This window comes from Rosa rugosa, chromosome 3 (genome assembly GCF_958449725.1).
Source record: "Rosa rugosa chromosome 3, drRosRugo1.1, whole genome shotgun sequence".
NCBI classification, from domain to species: Eukaryota; Viridiplantae; Streptophyta; class Magnoliopsida; order Rosales; family Rosaceae; genus Rosa; species Rosa rugosa.
In genome coordinates, this window is record NC_084822.1 from 35,763,272 (window position 1) to 35,781,549 (window position 18,278).

The following is an 18,278-nucleotide window of genomic DNA, read 5'->3' on the forward strand; positions in this document are numbered from 1 at the left end:
CTATGCAAGCACTGACGACGGAGGCTCAGCACAATTCGTCACCACTGCTCCTCGCTCCGACTTCGCCTTCGACACCCGAGATCGGGTCTTACCAACATTCCAGCCCAAACGACCCCCGTCAGTTCCGCAATCAAAACCATCCACCACCAGATTGTCTCCCCTACGGAACGACATTAGAAGCAGCCCATGACCAGTATCCAACACGGCCAATGGACCGAGAATAAAACCGCAAGGAAAAAACAGATGAGCACGCCAGAGAACACCCCCGCCACCACCGCCCACGAACCAACCAGACAAAAGAAGGGAGGACATCCCCGCCATCAGAGTTGAAGGATCACCGCTGCCGATCAAATTTGGAAATTTTGTCGAAGACCGTCGCCGTATAGTAAACCCTAGCAGAGCTAGGTCAATAATATGCAATTTAGATTCAAATGGTTACTTATTATTACAGTTTACAGTAGCTATTTCAAAAGGGTTACTTTGGATTTTATGTTAAATGTTGCATATAATGATGCAAATCACAATTTTATTGTCTGATTCTAGATTTCCCTGTCCCTATTACTTCTCCAATAGTCCAATCTAATTGGGATGACTAAAATTATATGCATTAATGATGGTTTAAACACCTCCGGTGAAAATATTGATTTAAAAATAAAAAAAGAGTAAATCTGAGTACAATACATGCAAATGATGGAATAGATAATGAAGAAAAATGGACAGTTGGGATATTTTGTTTAACATCCTTGTCCTGTCTATTGTCTCTTACCATTAGTCTAAAATCTTAAAAATAGAAAAATAAAACAATACAAACTGACGGCCTAACTAAGAGAAAATAGACACAATCAAATCTCAAATAATTCAGACAACATATATGGTCCAATCTGAACTTCATCCAGTTCAATCTCAAACAATCTGAAAATCAGGCTACACGGAAACTGAGGCAAATTAGAGCAGAAATGGGTTACATTCGTCTCGTGGGATAGGAAAGCAAGCAAGGTTGAATCTTTATTACTGCATGACTATAAGGATCCGTTCCAATTATTCCCAAAAAAGGGAAAATTAATAACACTGCATTTTGACAGATGTAGGATAACCTACTAATGATGTAAAAGAACCATTATAAATGAAACCATGTGTGACACTGGGTAAACAATTGCATGAAGTATATAGCCAAGATAAACACAATGGACGTGTTAGCAGTCAATCAGTCCAGATTAGAAATAACGGCGTCAACAACCTCTTGAGTAGTGCTCACTCCACCAAGATCTTTGGTACGGTACTTGCCTTCTGAAATTACACGTTTCACGGCTGTTTCAAGTCGATCAGCAAATGAGGGAAACTGGAGATGCCTCAACATCATGGCTGATGACAGGAGCAATGCAACTGGATTGGCAGTCTTTTGCTCCCATAGCTTTTCATTCCCTACATTTCCTGCTGAAGCACCTTGCTCAAAAACAGCATGATCAGCACCCACATTTCCTGCAATCACCAAACATCTAATCAGACACCACTAAAAGAGACTGACTAGAAGAACGAACTAGATTTTAAGCGGTGATCAGCACCTGAAGCAATTGATCACAAATCAAAATTAGAATGGTACTTATATAAGTTACAAGGAATGGAAAATATAACTTTATTAATAGTAATTTGTACCTCCTGGCATGACACCAGTGCCTCCAGCAATACCAGCTGCTGTATTTGCTACTAGATTTCCATAAAGATTAGGAGTGACCTACAAGACATCAAAGAATCTGCATCAAGAGATGGGACAGATAATAGCAAAGTATTAAACAACCATTGAATTCACTGAACAGCAGAAAAGTATATCTCTATTTTGATGAAGTATCATGTTTATATTAGTTGCATTATTTTAAGTTGGATAACAGGGCGAGGTCTTTTGGTATACAAGTTATTTTATTTCAGAGCATGCTCACAACTCAACAAAACGTGTGGCAAATAGTATTGGTAAAATGAAGGACAAGCATAAGACATCAAACAGAGGGAAGCCCGATGATAAGACAAACCAAGCATGATACTCTCTTGACACTACAAGGTCTAGAAGGGGCAGTTTCCTGTTTCAAACCTATACAGCAGGGGTAATACCCAACACAGTCCAGATCCAATTCTAAGTTTCTAACCTCCCCTCCCTAAGTCAAAGCACATACACAATCTAAAATGAAACAAAACTAACTAGCTTCAGAGCCAATGACAACTTAAGAGCAAAGCCGATGACAACTTAAGAGCACGAAGCAGAAGCTTTTGAACCTAGTTAAAACAACAAAAATTGAAATGGAATCGCATATTAGAAAACAAGGTAGCTGAACACAGTTTTAGTAAACTCAAGCTTCGTTCCTCTTATATGAAGTCATGCAAAGACGGACACTTGGCTTATTGCATCCCAATTGACCTTAGTTGACCTTTCCTATTTTTTGTTTACTTTTATCCCAAAGAAGAGACTAATCATATGCAGCATACTCTAAAATCTCATTCAATGCTATGGCATTAGACTCTTAAACATTTCTCTAAGTACACTCCTAAGTTTTCACCTAGTTGACAACAGCAAAACACTTAGAAGAACTGCTCAGAAGCTAAAAGTGTAGCCAAGTGATAGAAATTCTCGATCTATTACGCACTACCAATCTTGACAAGCCTTAACTATAAGTAACAGCCTACTCAACATAAAGAATCTTCAAACCAAGATGAACAAATATAGATTCTCCAAATGTAGATCCATCAGTTGGCCTAAGCGTATGCAGGATTCTCAACAGCTAGAGCTCAGATGTTGCCAAGTACAACTACACTTCAGTCTTACATCATAGTTTGGGAATAAGCATATTAGAAGGATATTAGAAATCATCACATAGATATACAAAAATTCTTAGAAACAGTTTTGATAGTTTAAATTATTGGTATGTCTCATGCCAAAGCATTTAAACAAACCATGAAAACAAAGGAAAAATGCAACCGCTAATATTCAAAAACTAATTGCGCTCACATACCATCACGTCAAACTGCTCAGGCTTTGAAACAAGTTGCATACAGCAGTTGTCCACGATAATCTCACTATACTTGATACTGGGATACTTTGTCGCAACCTCCCGGCAAGACTCCAAGAACAAACCATCCGCAAGCTTCATGATGTTGGCTTTGTGCACGGCAGTGACTTTCTTTCTGTTATTCAAGTATGCATATTCAAACGCATACTTCGCTATACGTTCTGAGCAGAACTTTGTGATCACCTAGCAAAACCACTCAATCAGAGCCATAAAAACACAATCTTCCACCATCAAAACCTTGCTCAGTAACAACTTTGACAGTAAAAAATATACAAAATCGGAGGGAGCTTGATTAGCATACCTTGAGGCTCTCCACGACTCCGGGAACGACTTCGTGCTCGAGGCCGGCGTACTCACCCTCGGTGTTCTCTCTGATCACCACAATGTCCACGTTCTCGTGGCGCGTGGGGAGTCCAGGAAGGTTGAAGCAATTGACCAGCGACGCGTACAAATCAAGCTCCTTCCTCAGCTGCATATTGAGGGAGCTCACGCCGCCGCCGACCGGCGTCTTAAGCCCGCCCTTTATGCAGACCTTGTTCCTCCGGATCGAGTCCATCACCTCCGGCGGGACGCGGCTCATGTCGCCGTGGACGTCGTAGCGCTCGAAGAACACCGGCGCGTGCATCGCCTCCATGACTTGCTCCACGGCGTTGGTGACGAGCGGCCCGATCCCGTCGCCGGGGATGAGAGTGACGCAGCGCGGGGTTCCGTCGCCGGGTCGGGGCATGTAAGTGACCGATCGGGTGTTCGGGTCGGGTTTGGGGAGGAAGGATCCGAGTGTGGGACGGTGAGAGAGCTGCTTGAGGATGGGGAGGGCTCGACGGGCCATCGAGCTAGGGTTTTGATTTTTCCGAGTCCGACGGGGAGGTGTCTCTGGGTTTTAGAGAGAGGGTCGTCGACTTTGCGGAGAGGAAGGAAAGAGTTGGACTTGATTGGTCGGCGGGTGATAGAAGTTGGGGAGGGAATCGGAAAAGTAGGGAAATTGGAGGACTTGTTTGCAAAAATTCCAACGGCCCAATTTCTTCTTTGTATGATGTCCAGTGTCAGCCACGTGCGCGCGTTCCTTCTTTTCAGTGAAATGAAAAAATAAGGACCGGGCATAAACCGGTTTTTCTAACCGCCGATTTTTCCAGTTCGGTAACCGAATTGTGATCAAAACGACGTCGTTTTGGAAGAGAACCGCACCGAACTGCTTCACTGCGGTGCGGTTTCGGTTCATGGCTGCGAACCGCCCGCATTGAACCGCACCGGACCGAATTATTATTATTATATATATATAATTATTTTTAATGATTTTTATATATATATATATATAATATCATTAAGTTACCCTAGCTTAGCAGATCGCCGTTTCCTTCATTTTTCATTTTTTCCCTCATCTTTCGATCTCTCCATCATCGCTCACAGTGTGAGCCTCACACAACTACCACCACCGCCGGTTTTTCAATCGAAACTGACCCATCGAGAAGGCCTGAAGATCCGGCGATCGAGAAGGCACGACAGTTACCTAATCGAAAAGAGGACACGACAGTTACCTAATCGAGAAGGCCTGAAGATCCGGCGATCGTGAGCGGCGGAGTTACGGTGGTCTACGGGCCTGCAGTGGCGGTGGTCTCGCATGACTCAGCTTCTCTCGGCGTCTCTCTCTCGAGTATCTCAGCTTCTCTCATGGCTAGAACCCCATCGCCGGTAAGGATCGAGTTCCCTTCTCTTCTCAGTTCTCTCACTTCTCTGTCTCTCTCGATTTTTTTCTTTTTCCAGTTCTTGTGTTCAAAACCAGTTGATACTTTGATGAGATTATGACTTATGAGAGTGTGATGACTGATGTGACTAGTTTGTGTGATAGTTCAACGATGAGTCAGTTCTCTCACTTCTCTGTCTCTCTCGAATTTTTTTCTTTTTCCAATTATTGTGTCAAAACCAGTTGACACCAGAGTATATAGTAACAGAGAGATAGAATGATAGGTTTACTATCAAGTTATTTGATAGCTATACCCAGCTAAGTGACCGTTGGAAATAGTTATGGAACTATGGAAGATAAGTGTGAAGTCTTGTTTTGGATTTGCTGCAGAGTTGATTGAAACAAATTGTTTTTCATGGCTACTTGCAGATAATGGAAGGGATTTCCTCAACTCCAACATTTTCACCAACTGGAACTGTAGACTCTAGCATCGGGACGACCCCCGCACCGAGTCCAAGTGCTGCAGTTGTTCAAAGTGATGCTCCAGTACCACCACGTCCACCACTTCCCCCACAAGGTGAACAACAAGACGGAACAAGCAAGCGGAAGAATAGCTCAATTGTGTGGCAGCATTTCGAGAAATGCAAGAATCCAGATGGGAGTTTCATGAAGCCAGGGCGTTCAAAGTGCAAGTACTGCCCCCAAACCTATGCAAGCGACTCCAGAAGCAATGGCACAACAGCAATGAGGACACACGTGATGTTCCAGTGCAGGAAATCAACCAAAGATGAGCTGCAGATGTATGAGGAGTTGGAAAAGCTGGAAATTGGTAAGGGTTTCACCGTTTTAATTTTTTGTTTTTGAACTTCCTGATTTGTAAAATAGCTGTGTTTTGCATTGTTAATTCTGCGATCATTTATAAGGATATGAATCTGTAGTTTCTTTGGATTTGTAAGATAGCTTTCTGATTTGGATGGGTTTATTTGTTTTTATGCTTTGCACTTGTTGGGAATTTGATGGACAGATGGAGGGGAATCTGCTGTTAGTGACACTGAGGAATGAAGTGAAGGAGTTGGATTGCTTGGAGGAAGCTTGAAGTCGGCACTCGGCAACTCTGAGTTTGGCACTTTGGCATTTGTTTGCTTGTTGGACTACCATTTTATTTTGGTCTGTAATTTGGCACCATTATGAACTCCCATTCTCAGTTTCCCACTTTCTGCATTTGGTTAATTTGAAGTTTTGAACTTTAACAAATGCTTTGTATTAGTGTAATTCACTAATTTGAATCTATTCAGACCGATTGTATCAGTAGTTCTGTAGTTGGTTTGTAGAAGTTTCAGTTTTTAGTTGATTTTTCTATTATTTTCAAGTCTGCAGGTTTTCAAATTTCCAGGTTTTGGTTGCATGTTTTAGTATGCGGTTTGGGTGCAAACCGCACCGCACCGCACCGATAAAACGGTGCAACCGAAAATGCAGTCCAAACCATTTTAAAGCGGTTGCGGTTTGTAAAATAGGCCTACCGAATAATGCGGTGTGGTTGCGGTTTCAGGTCCAAACCGACCCGAACCGCACCACGCCCAGCCCTAGAAATTGTATTCCTAACTTCTCTCGTGCTCAAACATCGATGGTTAGTAATAATTTACTGCGGTGACTTCATAGATTAGTCATTGACTCGTTGCCTTGAACATAATCCGTAAATGGTGAGAAATGGTAAAAAAAAGTAAGTTGCCAATGCTAGCCTACCTGATACAGTACTCACTGGTATTAGAGATAGTGAGATGGAGTAAAAGAATTCTCTTTTCTTATAGCAAAAATTAAGTCGAAGAGATAATGATAATCATTCGATAGCTTTGACTAATTTAGCCATTATGATGCTTGTCATAAAAAAAACATATTTAGCCATTTAGAGCAACTCCAACAGATTCCCCATATTTTGATTTTTCTTTACTTTAGAGAAAAATAAGCCTCTTTTGCTCCAACAAATTCCCTATAACTATCCCTATTTTAGGGAAAGTGAGGAAAGAGAAAACCAAATTCCCTATATTTACAGCAAATTAACTCCAAAATTTTAAGGAAGAATATGGAGATTTTAGATGATTGTTGTAAAATAGGGAATCTGTTGGAGTTGGAGAACAAAAAGAGGCTAAAGCTTTGACTTTTGCTTCCCTATAATATAGAAATTATAAGGAAGATGTTGGAGTTGCTCTTAGATGACTATTCTGTATTGGCTTTGGGTACTTAAATTAGGGGGAGATTCATTGCTCAATTCATTTAACAAGACTCTCAAAAGTTCATTTACAAAATAACAATGTGGTTAGTTGATTTCGTGGTGAGTCGTGCTCAACTGTCATTGGTTTTAAATTTAAGAATGAAAAATAATAAAGCAGTTTGAATGCTCATTATTTTTCAACATTGAATTTAAATCCAATGACAATTGAGTGCAATTGAGTACCAATTAGTTGACGACCAACACATGACTCAATCAAGCACGACAATTTGTCTACATTAATGTCGATATCCATGCTCATGACTTACAGCAAAATCGACTCAGGTGAAAGAAGATCGTGAACCATTTTCTTGACGGATAAACTACAAGATCCACAAATGAGTGCCAGTAAGTTCACCACGTACACCACCAAGCTGAAAGACTTAGAAACTGAATCCAATATATCTTCATATCTTGATAACAATCAAATCAGTTTGGAAGAAACTAGCAGGTTATATGCTTGAATGTTCAACTTTTGAGTAAATCAACATTGTAAAAATGGTAATTATCTTCTCTATACTAAGACCATCTCCAACAGAGAGGTCAATTGCCATGTGGAAGCCCAACGTTTATTTTTTCCATTCCAAACCCTTCTCCAACCGGTATGTTTTTTCCACATGGATTAGACATATATAACCCTCTCCTCTGTCAAATTTGACAGCTTCTTCTCTTTCTGTCTTTTATTTTTTTTATTGTTTCTCACTTTCTCAGTGCGTCTCTCTTTCTCCTTTCCCCGTCTTTCTTCCTTCATCTCACCCAGAACTTCAAACACTTTGCATGTCTTCAACTTTCTTCTCTCTTCTTGAATAACAGGAACATGGATCAAAGTAATTCATATTCATCTTCAGATGCTTCGAATGAGGAATTTTGGAATCTTGCCAATTCATCATCAAACGAAGAATTGATGAATTTGCAGATTATTACTCTACAAGAGAATGGAAGAAGAAGGCGTCAGGGCTCAGTTCCTGGTCGCATATATAAAGATAGACAACGATTGCAAGGCCACCAAACACTCTACAACGATTATTTTGCTGAAAATCCAGTCCATGAAGAAGTTGTATTTTGGAGGAGGTTTCGAATGCATCGACATCTTTTTCTTCGAATTCTAGTTGCGGTGGAAGCTCATGACTCCTATTTGGTTCAAAAAAGAGATTCAGCAGGCCATCTTGGGTTATTGTCTCTACAAAAGGTTACTGCTGCTATGAGGATGCTTGCCTATGGAATTGGGGCAGATGCTGTGGATGACTATCTTAGAATTGGTGAAACCACTGCAATTGAAGCTATGAGAAGGTTTGTCCAAGCCGTTATTGATGTATTTGGCGCTGAATACTTAAGAAGACCAATTTCTGATGATATTTCCAGATTGTTATTGATTGGTGAGAGTCGTGGGTTTCGAGGAATGCTTGGTAGTATCGATTGTATGCATTGGAAGTAGAAGAATTGTCCGGTTGCTTGGAAAAGTATGTTTTCTCGTGGAGATCATCGTGAACCTTCATTGATTCTTGAAGCTGTTGCTTCAAAGGATCTTTGGATATGGCATTCTTTTTTTGGATTACCAGGCTCTCACAATGATATTAATGTGTTGGAACATTCACCTTTATTTGCAGACCTCCGTGAAGGCCGAGCCCCTCCGGTCACTTATAAGATCAATGATAATGAATATACAATGGGATATTATCTAGCAGATGGCATATATCCTTCATGGGCCACTTTTGTCAAAACCATTCCATGTCCACAAGGAAAGAAAGCAAAGATTTTTGCTCAAGCTCAAGAGGGATGTCAGAAAGATGTAGAACGAGCATTTGGAGTGCTTTAAGCACGTTTTGCAATTGTTCGTGGACCGGCTCGTTGTTGGGATCGTGAAAAGCTTCAAAAGATCATGAAAGCATGTGTTATAATGCACAACATGATTATTGAAGATGAACGTGCTGAACGCATTGCACAAGATGATCTTGAAACTCTAGCAAGGCAATATGCTGAACCAGATATGGAAATTGATGATGTTTTGGTTTCACATAATCACACAATAGAGTTTGAGGATTTTATTAGCAATCATTTGCGAATTCGTGACAAGGGAACAGATACTATGCTCCAAGCAGATCTAGTTGAGCACATATGGCAACGTCACTCGGCTAGAATCAGTAAGTAGATGTTGTTTTTGAGGCAGTTTGTATCAATTTTATATTTATTCCTTGTGTCAGTTTCTTTGAATTAGTATGAAGGCTTAATGTTTCACAATAGAGTTTGCTATTAGGTAATGAGTTTTGCTATTTTTACGTAACCCTTTTTAAGGCATTGGTTTCTGATTCTAAATATGGAACACTAGTAATTTTGGGGCACTTTGTGTATAGTGTTTACTGTTTACCTCTTGTGGAGTTTGTTTTCTGAAAATAATAACATAGTTGTGTATTAGCTGTATATAAAGACTTTGACTCAGTTTCACATTTGTTTTTATATTGGCATAGATAATTGAGGGTGTCCAGCTATGAGAGCCTAATTAAAGACTTTTGCTCGTATGTGAGAACAGAGTAAGTTTGACTGCTAGTTTTCCTTTAATTTGTATAACAGAGATATCTTGATTTGAGTTGTTGGTTGCCTAATGATCTTTATTTGTTGCAGGTTTAAGGCAATGAGCAGAACTTGCAAGGCCAAGGTCAATTCAATGGCTTTTAGTTGCAGTTTGTCTCTGTTTATTTCTTTAGTTTGTATCAATAGCTTTGTATTTGTTTACTCTAGTCCATTATGTTTAAATAGGACTTCAATTAGTTGCTATAGTAAGGAGTTACTTTTTGTTTTGTCAAACTGATATACAATATGCCAGTCACTTGTGAGTGGATACAATTTACGCTTATTTAGTTTTAAGTATTGCTGTGGAAGTTTGGTTCCTTCATTTGTTGTGAATTATTGCTTCTTAAAACTGTGGTATCTATATACGCTCGTAATACCAACTGAAAACAGGTTTTTTACGAAGCTAGGGGGCAAGATCTCTGTTAAGCTTATTAAATACGAAAATAATGACAACCATATATCTTTTTGCAATTCAGTTTTTATATGGTTTATACTATGGAGTAGGCTAATGCTTAGTTGCACTTGGCACAGAACAACATAACTGAAATTAGGACAGATGCATCGAAGCTGCTTGTGATGCATAAGAGGCCAATTCCTCGTGTTTCCACAACAATTGGTGCTTGGTTGAACATATTTCAAGTAATGTATGTTTTCTGGTTACATAAGTATTGTTGTATTCATGTAAGTGTACCAGCTGTATATTATCTTTAGAGGGTCCAAGAGTCTACAGCAGCTAGTTGGTCTTGTTTTTTCACCTTTTATGGTCATATTTCTAATGTTGGGTTCTATTAAATTTACAGTTCATTTGTTGTTACATCCATATGCACCAACTGCGCCCTTCTAGTATGGTTATATCACCACCCCCCTCTTAAACTTAAGTTTGATTTCTCACCTAAATACCTCAGACAATATAGTCCAGCACGCACATATATAGCATCGGCTGGGGTCGGATAATTTGTCCATTATGCAAAGGTTGAGCCCTGAAAATGACAAGCAAGAAGGAAAAATATTCAAAGTTGATAATGAAGCTGACAAGCTCAAACCCTGGACTAAGAGTAATCTACTTATATAAGATGCAAAGTACTGTGTATGCTTTTCTATGTAATCTTAAGCAAAAGAAGAAACAAATATACCAAGTCCCAACACAAATTGAAACACCGGCAACCTGCAAAAAGAGAAGGAAAAAAAATTAGATACCAGCCAACAAAATGTACTCCAAACAAAAACGCCTGCAACTTGAAAGTTTTCTGTGTACCTGAAACTCATTAAAATACTTAACAAAGACACAATTCAGAACAGAATAAGAACCAAATTTAGTGTCAAAAAGAAACTGAATCCTAAAAAAAATGATACCTTTCCAATACGAGGCAGAGCAGGATGGCAAGAATGGCCCTACAGTTTCTTCAATCTCATAAGCATGCAGTACTATATCATCTGTAGGGCCGCAGGGGGCATCACTATGCGTGTCAAAAAAAAAAAACGATGTAACTTCCACGATTATGTACTGCATGCTTATGAGATTGAAGAGGAACGGCATGCCATAAGACATCGGCAATGGCTTATATATGGATAAACAAGCAACCACAAAACTTAAATAGCCATGTGAACGCCCACAATCAATTTAAAAGCATATTCCCGGACATTTATTTCCCTTTCTTTTCATTTTCAAGCATCAGATTGTGAAGAAAATTTCACCAAAGAGGCTTCATTGAGTACAAACAAAGTAACAAATAGATAGGCTCTCTGATCTGTTTAATCGTTTATCCACATTCTAAGGAGTATGGTCTAGGAAGGGGAAAAACGACGAAGTATCACTATGCCAAAAAGGCCTTCAGACGACACGCATCAGACGACATAAGTTTTGTTTTATGTCGTCTGAGTTTTTCAGACGACATAATTTTTTTTTCTGTTGTCTGAATATACACTAAAACCATACTGGTTTAATTTAGAAAAATGGTGAGCATTTAGACAACACATTTGTGTAGTTGTAGAAGGTGGTGAATTCCTATCTCAAATTTGGATAAATGGTGAGCATTCAGACAACACATTTATGTAGTTGTAGAAGGTGGTGATTTCCTATCTCAAATTTGGAGGGATATCCAAAAGTTGATTTGAGTCTTTTCCCTCTCAAATAGCCACACCCTAATTGACCGAAAAATGTTGTGACATTCAGACAACATTTAAATGTTGTCTGAATGCGGGGGTTGTTTTAAAATTTCCCAAGTTATTTTGACTTGTGCTATTTGACATATCTAGGTCCCTCACAATTAGGTCATTTTCTGTCATTCTTCACGCGATCAATCAACTCTCTCATCTTGACCTAAAACCTGCGAAAACTCAAACACCAGCCTCGCTCTCTCCTTTTCACTTAGCTCTCTCAGATCTCGGTTCTCTCTCAGCTGATTTCGATTCGGCTCTTTTCTATTTGGGGATGGGGTGCCTTTTATCCTCGTCAAAATAACGAACACCATTCTCCCTTCTGGTTACTGAAAACCCAGACCCCTCTCTCTCTCTCTCTCTCCGGCGGCATTCAGTGACTCTGCTTGGTGTCTCCTTGAATCCGAAGTCAATCACTTAGTGAATCGTCGTCATCTCCCTCTCAATCTCTCCTGGACGGTCGCCATTGACTCAGACCAGACTAAGGGTTTGTAATCGGAGATGGCGCCCAAGGATCCCAAGCAAGGCGGAGGCTTCTTCGCTTCCATAGCTTCCACTTTCAGCGCCGTCACCAAATCCGTCAACGGGTACCCAATCCCTCCTTTTCTCTGATTTCCGTCTTTCCAGCTGTTTTGTTTCTTCCGCAATTTTTAGCTATCGGATTTTTTTGTTGTTGAATTTTACTTCAATTCAAGCACTTCTAACTGTTGCTGTGATGGTTGATCTGGATTTCTGTGTTCTATTTGCCTTGGAAATGGATCGCTTGTTAGTTTTGAAGTTTTTATCGGTGTTGATTAGCTTAGATGGTTTGTGATGATCTTGGTTCTAGGTCGAATTGGATGTGTGCTTGACTGTTTGACTTGTGATTCTTCTATAATGTTTGCAGTGATCTAGGGATTGTATGAGAGCATGTTGACTTAATTCATAGGACTGAATTCAAAATGTATGATGTGGATAACTTGATAAAGTTTGAGGTATTTCAGGAAAAAATGGAAACAATCGTTTTTCACTTTTTCTTGATTATTGATCCAAATTGTACTGGAAAAAATGTTACATCATAGATAATGAAACAAACAACTAGGATATTCTTCCAACCTTGTAGTCCTATGGAGATCTGGAAGATGAGAGCTTCATCTGTCCACCTTTCAGCTTTCACCTTTCGTTATATTGGGTTCAATGTTAAAACAGCTTATGCAGGTGCAAATATAAACTATATCTTTGCTTTTAGCAACCTCCAATTTTAGACATGCAGCTTCTATGTTAACTGTTATGGAGTGATTCTTTTAACCACCACCATGTTATCAACCCAGTCAGGGGTGGAGCTAGTATGGCTGCAGAGTATGTGCAGCTGCACACCCTCACTCTTTAGTTTGTTTCATTACTTTACATGTCTATGATGTTTCATTGATTCAGTTTTGTTTTTTCTTTGATTCTACTTTTGCAACAAGGAGCTCTACTGCTTGTTTTCTTTCTTGTTGGTTTTATTTCTCGGTATCAAATTGATTTTGACACCTTTCCCTTCTTTCTTTGGTCTCTATTGGTGCTTCATCTGGGATCTAATTAACATAATACATTTCTCTACAAAAATGCTAATTTTATTTTGTTTCTGCTTCTGCTTTCATTTTCCTATCAGCATTGTATCATTGGGATTTTACTTGGTTTGAGCTATTTAGCTCAAAAATTTGGGAACTTCACGAGTTAATTAATGAAAAAAAAAAATTAGGATTTCGCACCCCTTGGTATGAAATATTCCTAGCTCTGCCACTGGACCCTGTTTATGCACATTGTGACATTGATATCTATGAGGCCTGAATCGTTGTATCTTTATTAAAATGTACACTTGTGGCTTTTATTCTATCATTTTGAAGTTCCCTCAGCTCTGCATGTCATATAGATAAATACTGGAAGCATTAGTTTCTTTATTCTGCTGTCAAGGCCACTGCTGCTTACAGCTCTTCTCTCCCCAAGTTCATTTGGTGTGGGTAAGTCTTGACAGATCAAATCTGTAGGCACTTTTGCTTGTTTATAAATATTTGTGAAGTTAACAATTTTCATGTCTGAACAATACCAAGAAAAGAGGGCTCAGGAGATACCTGTTGGTAATGAGTTCATCATCTATCCATTAATTAAAATGATAGAAAAAAGTTGGAAATATAGATTAGTTTGTGCTAACTGGGGAAACTGAAATGCACCTGAGCTTAATAAAATATCACTGGCCGGCCTGCCAGCCATATTCCATCGGAATTATATATACTTCAACCGGTGCATTATTCTTGATGATACAAATTATCTGTTAGGTTAAGTGCATTGTTTTTTTTTGGTCAACTATAATATTAAACAAATTCTGTAGTTAGCTAGTTGAAGCCTTGAAGGTGTATATCATGCTAGATGTGCATATGGCAAAGTTCACAAGGCAAATACCCCACAGGAAGGGCCTAAGATAATCAAGTCACTAAATAAAGTGGTACAACAAAGACCATAGCGTGTCCCATTCTGCATTTCTTACTTCAATTCTCCCTTTTCTCTGTTCACTCCAATTCTGTTATCAAACTTGTTTTCATTAAGAACATGGCTGAAGCTCTAGTTGACACTCTCTTGCAGCATTTGGCTTCCATCACCCTTGACAAGGTTGAAAGAGAGCTGAGACCGGTTGTAGGTGTTGACACAGAAGTTGCAAACATTACTCGCAATCTTGAAGCTGTTCGAGCTGTGCTTGAGGATGCTGAGAGCAGACAACTGAAGGAGGACAATGTGAGGCTTTAGCTGAATGATCTTACACAACTTTGCTAGCAGACAACTGAGTTAGTCGACATCCCCAGAATTTCATGTTTCTCTTTTGTGCTTTAAAAACTAATTTGTTGAAATGTGTGCTTTATCTACTTTCTTGCAGGCACTATGTAGCTTTACAGAAAATCTACCAAGCCAAGGCTAAGGCTGATTTTCTAGTATTGACCAAAGGGTTAGGACTCTTCTAAAGAGAATTAGTAGAGATCCTAGTAGCAACTCAAAGGCAACTGTTATAAGTTTCTGCAAGAATGCTAGAAAACTCAAAGTAAGTGTGTGGAGTTTTAATGTTTTATAGTGTCATTTACTTGTATTTGATCTGTTTGATTGTTGGTTTGATCTTATTTGAGCTCCTGAATTTGTTTCTTTCGTTCAAATTTTGAAGACTGTAAAGAGTTAATTGGGACGGGGCTTGGCAATTGGATCCATATAGATTCCAAACTACTTTTATTTTCCCTTCATCTTCTGTTTTGAAATTGGTCTTTGTTGTTTGGTTTTTAAAATGTTGGACGGCCATTTTGATTGAGTTCTTGTTGTTAGATAGTTTCTTTTGATTCCTCGTGCAGTTCGCATCTGTTTCGTTACTTTTTCTAGAGCTATGAATTAAGTATATGTGATTTTATTTTCTACTAATTATGTAGGCATTATGCTATTTGAATTTGAGTTTCTGGAATTATATATGAGAATAGGGTGAAGTTTTTGAAGAGTTTCAAAGAGGCTATGGGCTGCTGAGCTAGAGTGGAATATAGGGCAGCCTATAGCCTCTTTGAATCTGATTGTTTGGAAGCTTAAGTAGATCAGTTAGGGATTTGAGTATTTCTTCGATTTCTGATTCTTTGGAGGTTGGAGAGGATACATTGTGTCGGGATTTGCAGTTTCTGATTCTTTGATTTCTTTGATTTTTGATTCTTTGGTGCTGTTTGAATTTGGGTTTCTGGATGCAGGTTTGAGATGGTTTTGATTTGTAGTGACTTCAGTCGAGATGTGCAGCATTTGTTGCTGTCTTCTTTGCTGTTGGTGTGTTTTGTCTTTGTCTTTTTTTTCTTGTTTTGGGTACAAAGGAAGCCTAAGGCTTGGGAAGGGGAGGGCAGGGGCTAAGCTGGCTCAAATTTGTTAGATCATGCTGAGAGATTTGTATAATCTGAAGTTTGGGTTTGGTACAATAGCTTAGGATATTTTAACAAAAGTTTTTGGCATGTTTGGAATATAAATAAGAAGGTAAAGATAAATTAAGTTCCTTGCAACTAAATGGTGCTCTGTTCTCTCTATTTGTAGGTAGATTTCCAAGGACCGTCTCCTTGATGCTCTGTTTGGCCGCTCAGGTAAATACCTGTAATTAACGTTCTCTTATATTTTGGATGTCAGAAAATTTAAATACCTGCAATGGTGTTGATTACTTTCTGGTAATGTCCAACGTAAAAACAGTAGCAGCCATAATACCTGCAATGGTGTGGATTGCTGCCAAACGTCTCTGTTAATTGCTTCTTTTTCCTTCTCTCTTAAACTATCTGCAAGTAGGTAGCTAGCTGGAAAAGCAATTATATTAATTCTTAATCTTTCTTAGAATAGAAATAAGAAGGTAAAGAGAAATTAAGTTCCTTGCAACTTGTTGCTGCTTTGTTCTCTCTATTTGTAGGTAATTGATCTTTGTAATTTTTACATGTGTTGGTAAGTCGTCGATGAAATTGATGAAAACTCGGATCAATGTGATTTTCAATATTACCTACAAATTTCTGAAATAATTGATTTGTACAATGCAGATGGGCTACATGCACTTTGGCACAGTCAAGATATATGGTTCTGAGGCTGCCCTTATAAACACTTTTAACAGAGACGTACGTTTCAAGATGGGACTATAAAAAGAGAGGACATTTTTGTTTCCTCTAAATTATGGGGTAGTCATCACTCATCACCATGACCCTATTTCAGCTCTGAGACAAACTCTAAAGTAAGCACATATACTAGATTACTATACCTACTAGCACCAAATTCATTTCTTAATCTACTAGAATTAGATATGGAAGAATTGGATTATTTGGTTTAGGATTATTGGTCTCAATAAACCTTTTCATTTTTCCTCACATTTTTATGTAAATATCGAGTCTTTAGCTTCATTTTGATATTGGCTTTTGCTATTACTATGTTTGTCTCACTTTCTGCAATCAAGTTTATGTTTTTGCTGCTAAGGTTTGGAATTCTCAGCAGTATATGTTATGGGTTGGCATCAAGTTTGGTATTTGAGTCTTGGCAAAGCATATTGGTATTATTTGCAGGGTTATGCATATATGCTCACGCACCCCGGAATACCTTCCGTTTTCTATGACCACTTCTATGATTCGGGTGATTCCATTCATGATCAGATCGTGAAACTGGTACAATTAGAAGTTCTTCCTTTATTAAGCATTTGGACTTCCAGATTAGTATATATGGGCCATTTTGAACTGATGCTCATTATTAGGTTTGTGTACATGAGACAATTGTGGATTAATGGAAATTGCAATGAATGATTTTGGATGTGGATTTTATGGTTTCATGAATGGGCAATTTTAATTTCCAAAATGCATGCATACCAATTGTAACAAAGGACTACTACTATGTGTTATCTCAAATTGCAAGCTACAACAAAAGCACACTAATGTGTGGTTGCAGCTGCACAAAAGCAACACAAAAACCAATTAAAAGTCTATTGTCTTTTTGGCTTTGGGACGACAGAAAATTGTAGTCTAAATGGTAAAACAATAACATAAGTTAGATGGAATTGTTGGCTGAAGCATATAATAACAACAAATAAGTGTGGTTGGACTTGATCACAGACAATATAAAACACGTACTATTAGTGGTCTTTTTTATATTCAGATCACAAATATTTGTTGTCTTAAATAACCTCAAACGACAGTAAATTGTCGTTGTAAGGAGACTGACATAACAGAAAGAATATGATATCTATTGTCTAAACCATTTCCTAACATCACATACGTATAATTTCAAAACCTTTCACACAACACTTAAATGTCATATAAACCTACCCTAGAACGACACTTAATTGTCCTCTGATGCGCTTTACGACCACAGATAATTGTCGTTTAAAGTCAATTGGCACAACATTTAATTGTTGTTGTATGACAGATCACAATGTTCCTAAAATGCAAAACTCATCAGACGACACATTTTTTATGTCGTCTGAAAATTCAGACGACAAAACTCTTCTGTCGTTCGATACGCCCAAGACACGACATCGTACTAGACGACACATTTTGGTTCGTTCAGACGACAGAACTGTTCTGTCGTCTGAAGGCCTTTTTGACATAGTGTATATTCATAGGATATCTATGTAAATCAGTATGTAATACAAGGTCTGTTGCTAAATGCTGGCATTTGTCTAAGCATCACCTCCAGGCCCCTCATCAAGTGGTATTTCATGTCGCGGCCTGTAGTACTTCTCGCGTTGTTGCTTGGTTAACATTAAACAAACTACTCATAGGGGGAATGTCTGATTCTCCTCAGCAACTGCAGCACAAGAAAACCAACAAAGTTTACAAAATGAACACAGGCACTTATGCAATAACACTTCAACAACTGCTACGCAACGTAGCCAGAGTGCTCACTAGCAAACCTTGCACCATTTTCAACAATACCCTTATTTTTCCAGACTCTTTCAAAGCAACATCAGCATCTACAAGGGTACAGCAAGTCCAGTAACATTTAAGCTCAAGCAGATAATGCTAATGTTTACACATGAAATCAAAATCGGAACAACAAAATTCAA

At 38.7% G+C, this 18,278-nt stretch overlaps 1 protein-coding gene and 1 pseudogene across 2 annotated transcripts; one reads left to right on the forward strand and one right to left on the reverse strand.

Annotated features, from left to right (window-relative positions):
- Positions 1-982: 982 nt before the first annotated feature.
- On the reverse strand, positions 983-4,013 carry LOC133738192 (isocitrate dehydrogenase [NAD] regulatory subunit 1, mitochondrial). Of its 2 annotated transcripts, none has more exons than XM_062165656.1 (4): positions 3,358-4,013; positions 3,000-3,227; positions 1,654-1,732; positions 983-1,479 (listed from the first exon to the last, which is right to left on the reverse strand). In XM_062165656.1, exons 1-4 carry the CDS (start codon positions 3,883-3,885, stop codon positions 1,205-1,207), a joined length of 1,110 nt encoding a protein of 369 aa, XP_062021640.1. In that variant the 5' UTR covers positions 3,886-4,013; the 3' UTR covers positions 983-1,204. The 2 variants fall into 2 exon arrangements, with proteins under 2 accessions (XP_062021640.1, XP_062021639.1); XM_062165655.1 differs by having other exon boundaries at positions 3,000-3,239; positions 3,358-4,012.
- A 3,807-nt stretch (positions 4,014-7,820) lies between these two features.
- Positions 7,821-9,636, forward strand: LOC133737646 (uncharacterized; annotated as a pseudogene).
- Positions 9,637-18,278: the final 8,642 nt, after the last annotated feature.

Coding starts and splice junctions, on each gene's coding strand:
- LOC133738192 (XM_062165655.1), bottom strand. CDS start 3,885: ATGGCCCGTCGAGCCCTCCCCATCCTCAAGCAGCTCTCTCACCGTCCC. Junction 3,240..3,357: donor GAGTCGTGGAGAGCCTCAAG/GTATGCTAATCA, acceptor TGGTTTTGCTAG/GTGATCACAAAGTTCTGCTC. Junction 1,733..2,999: donor CTGAGCAGTTTGACGTGATG/GTATGTGAGCGC, acceptor GATGTCTTGTAG/GTCACTCCTAATCTTTATGG.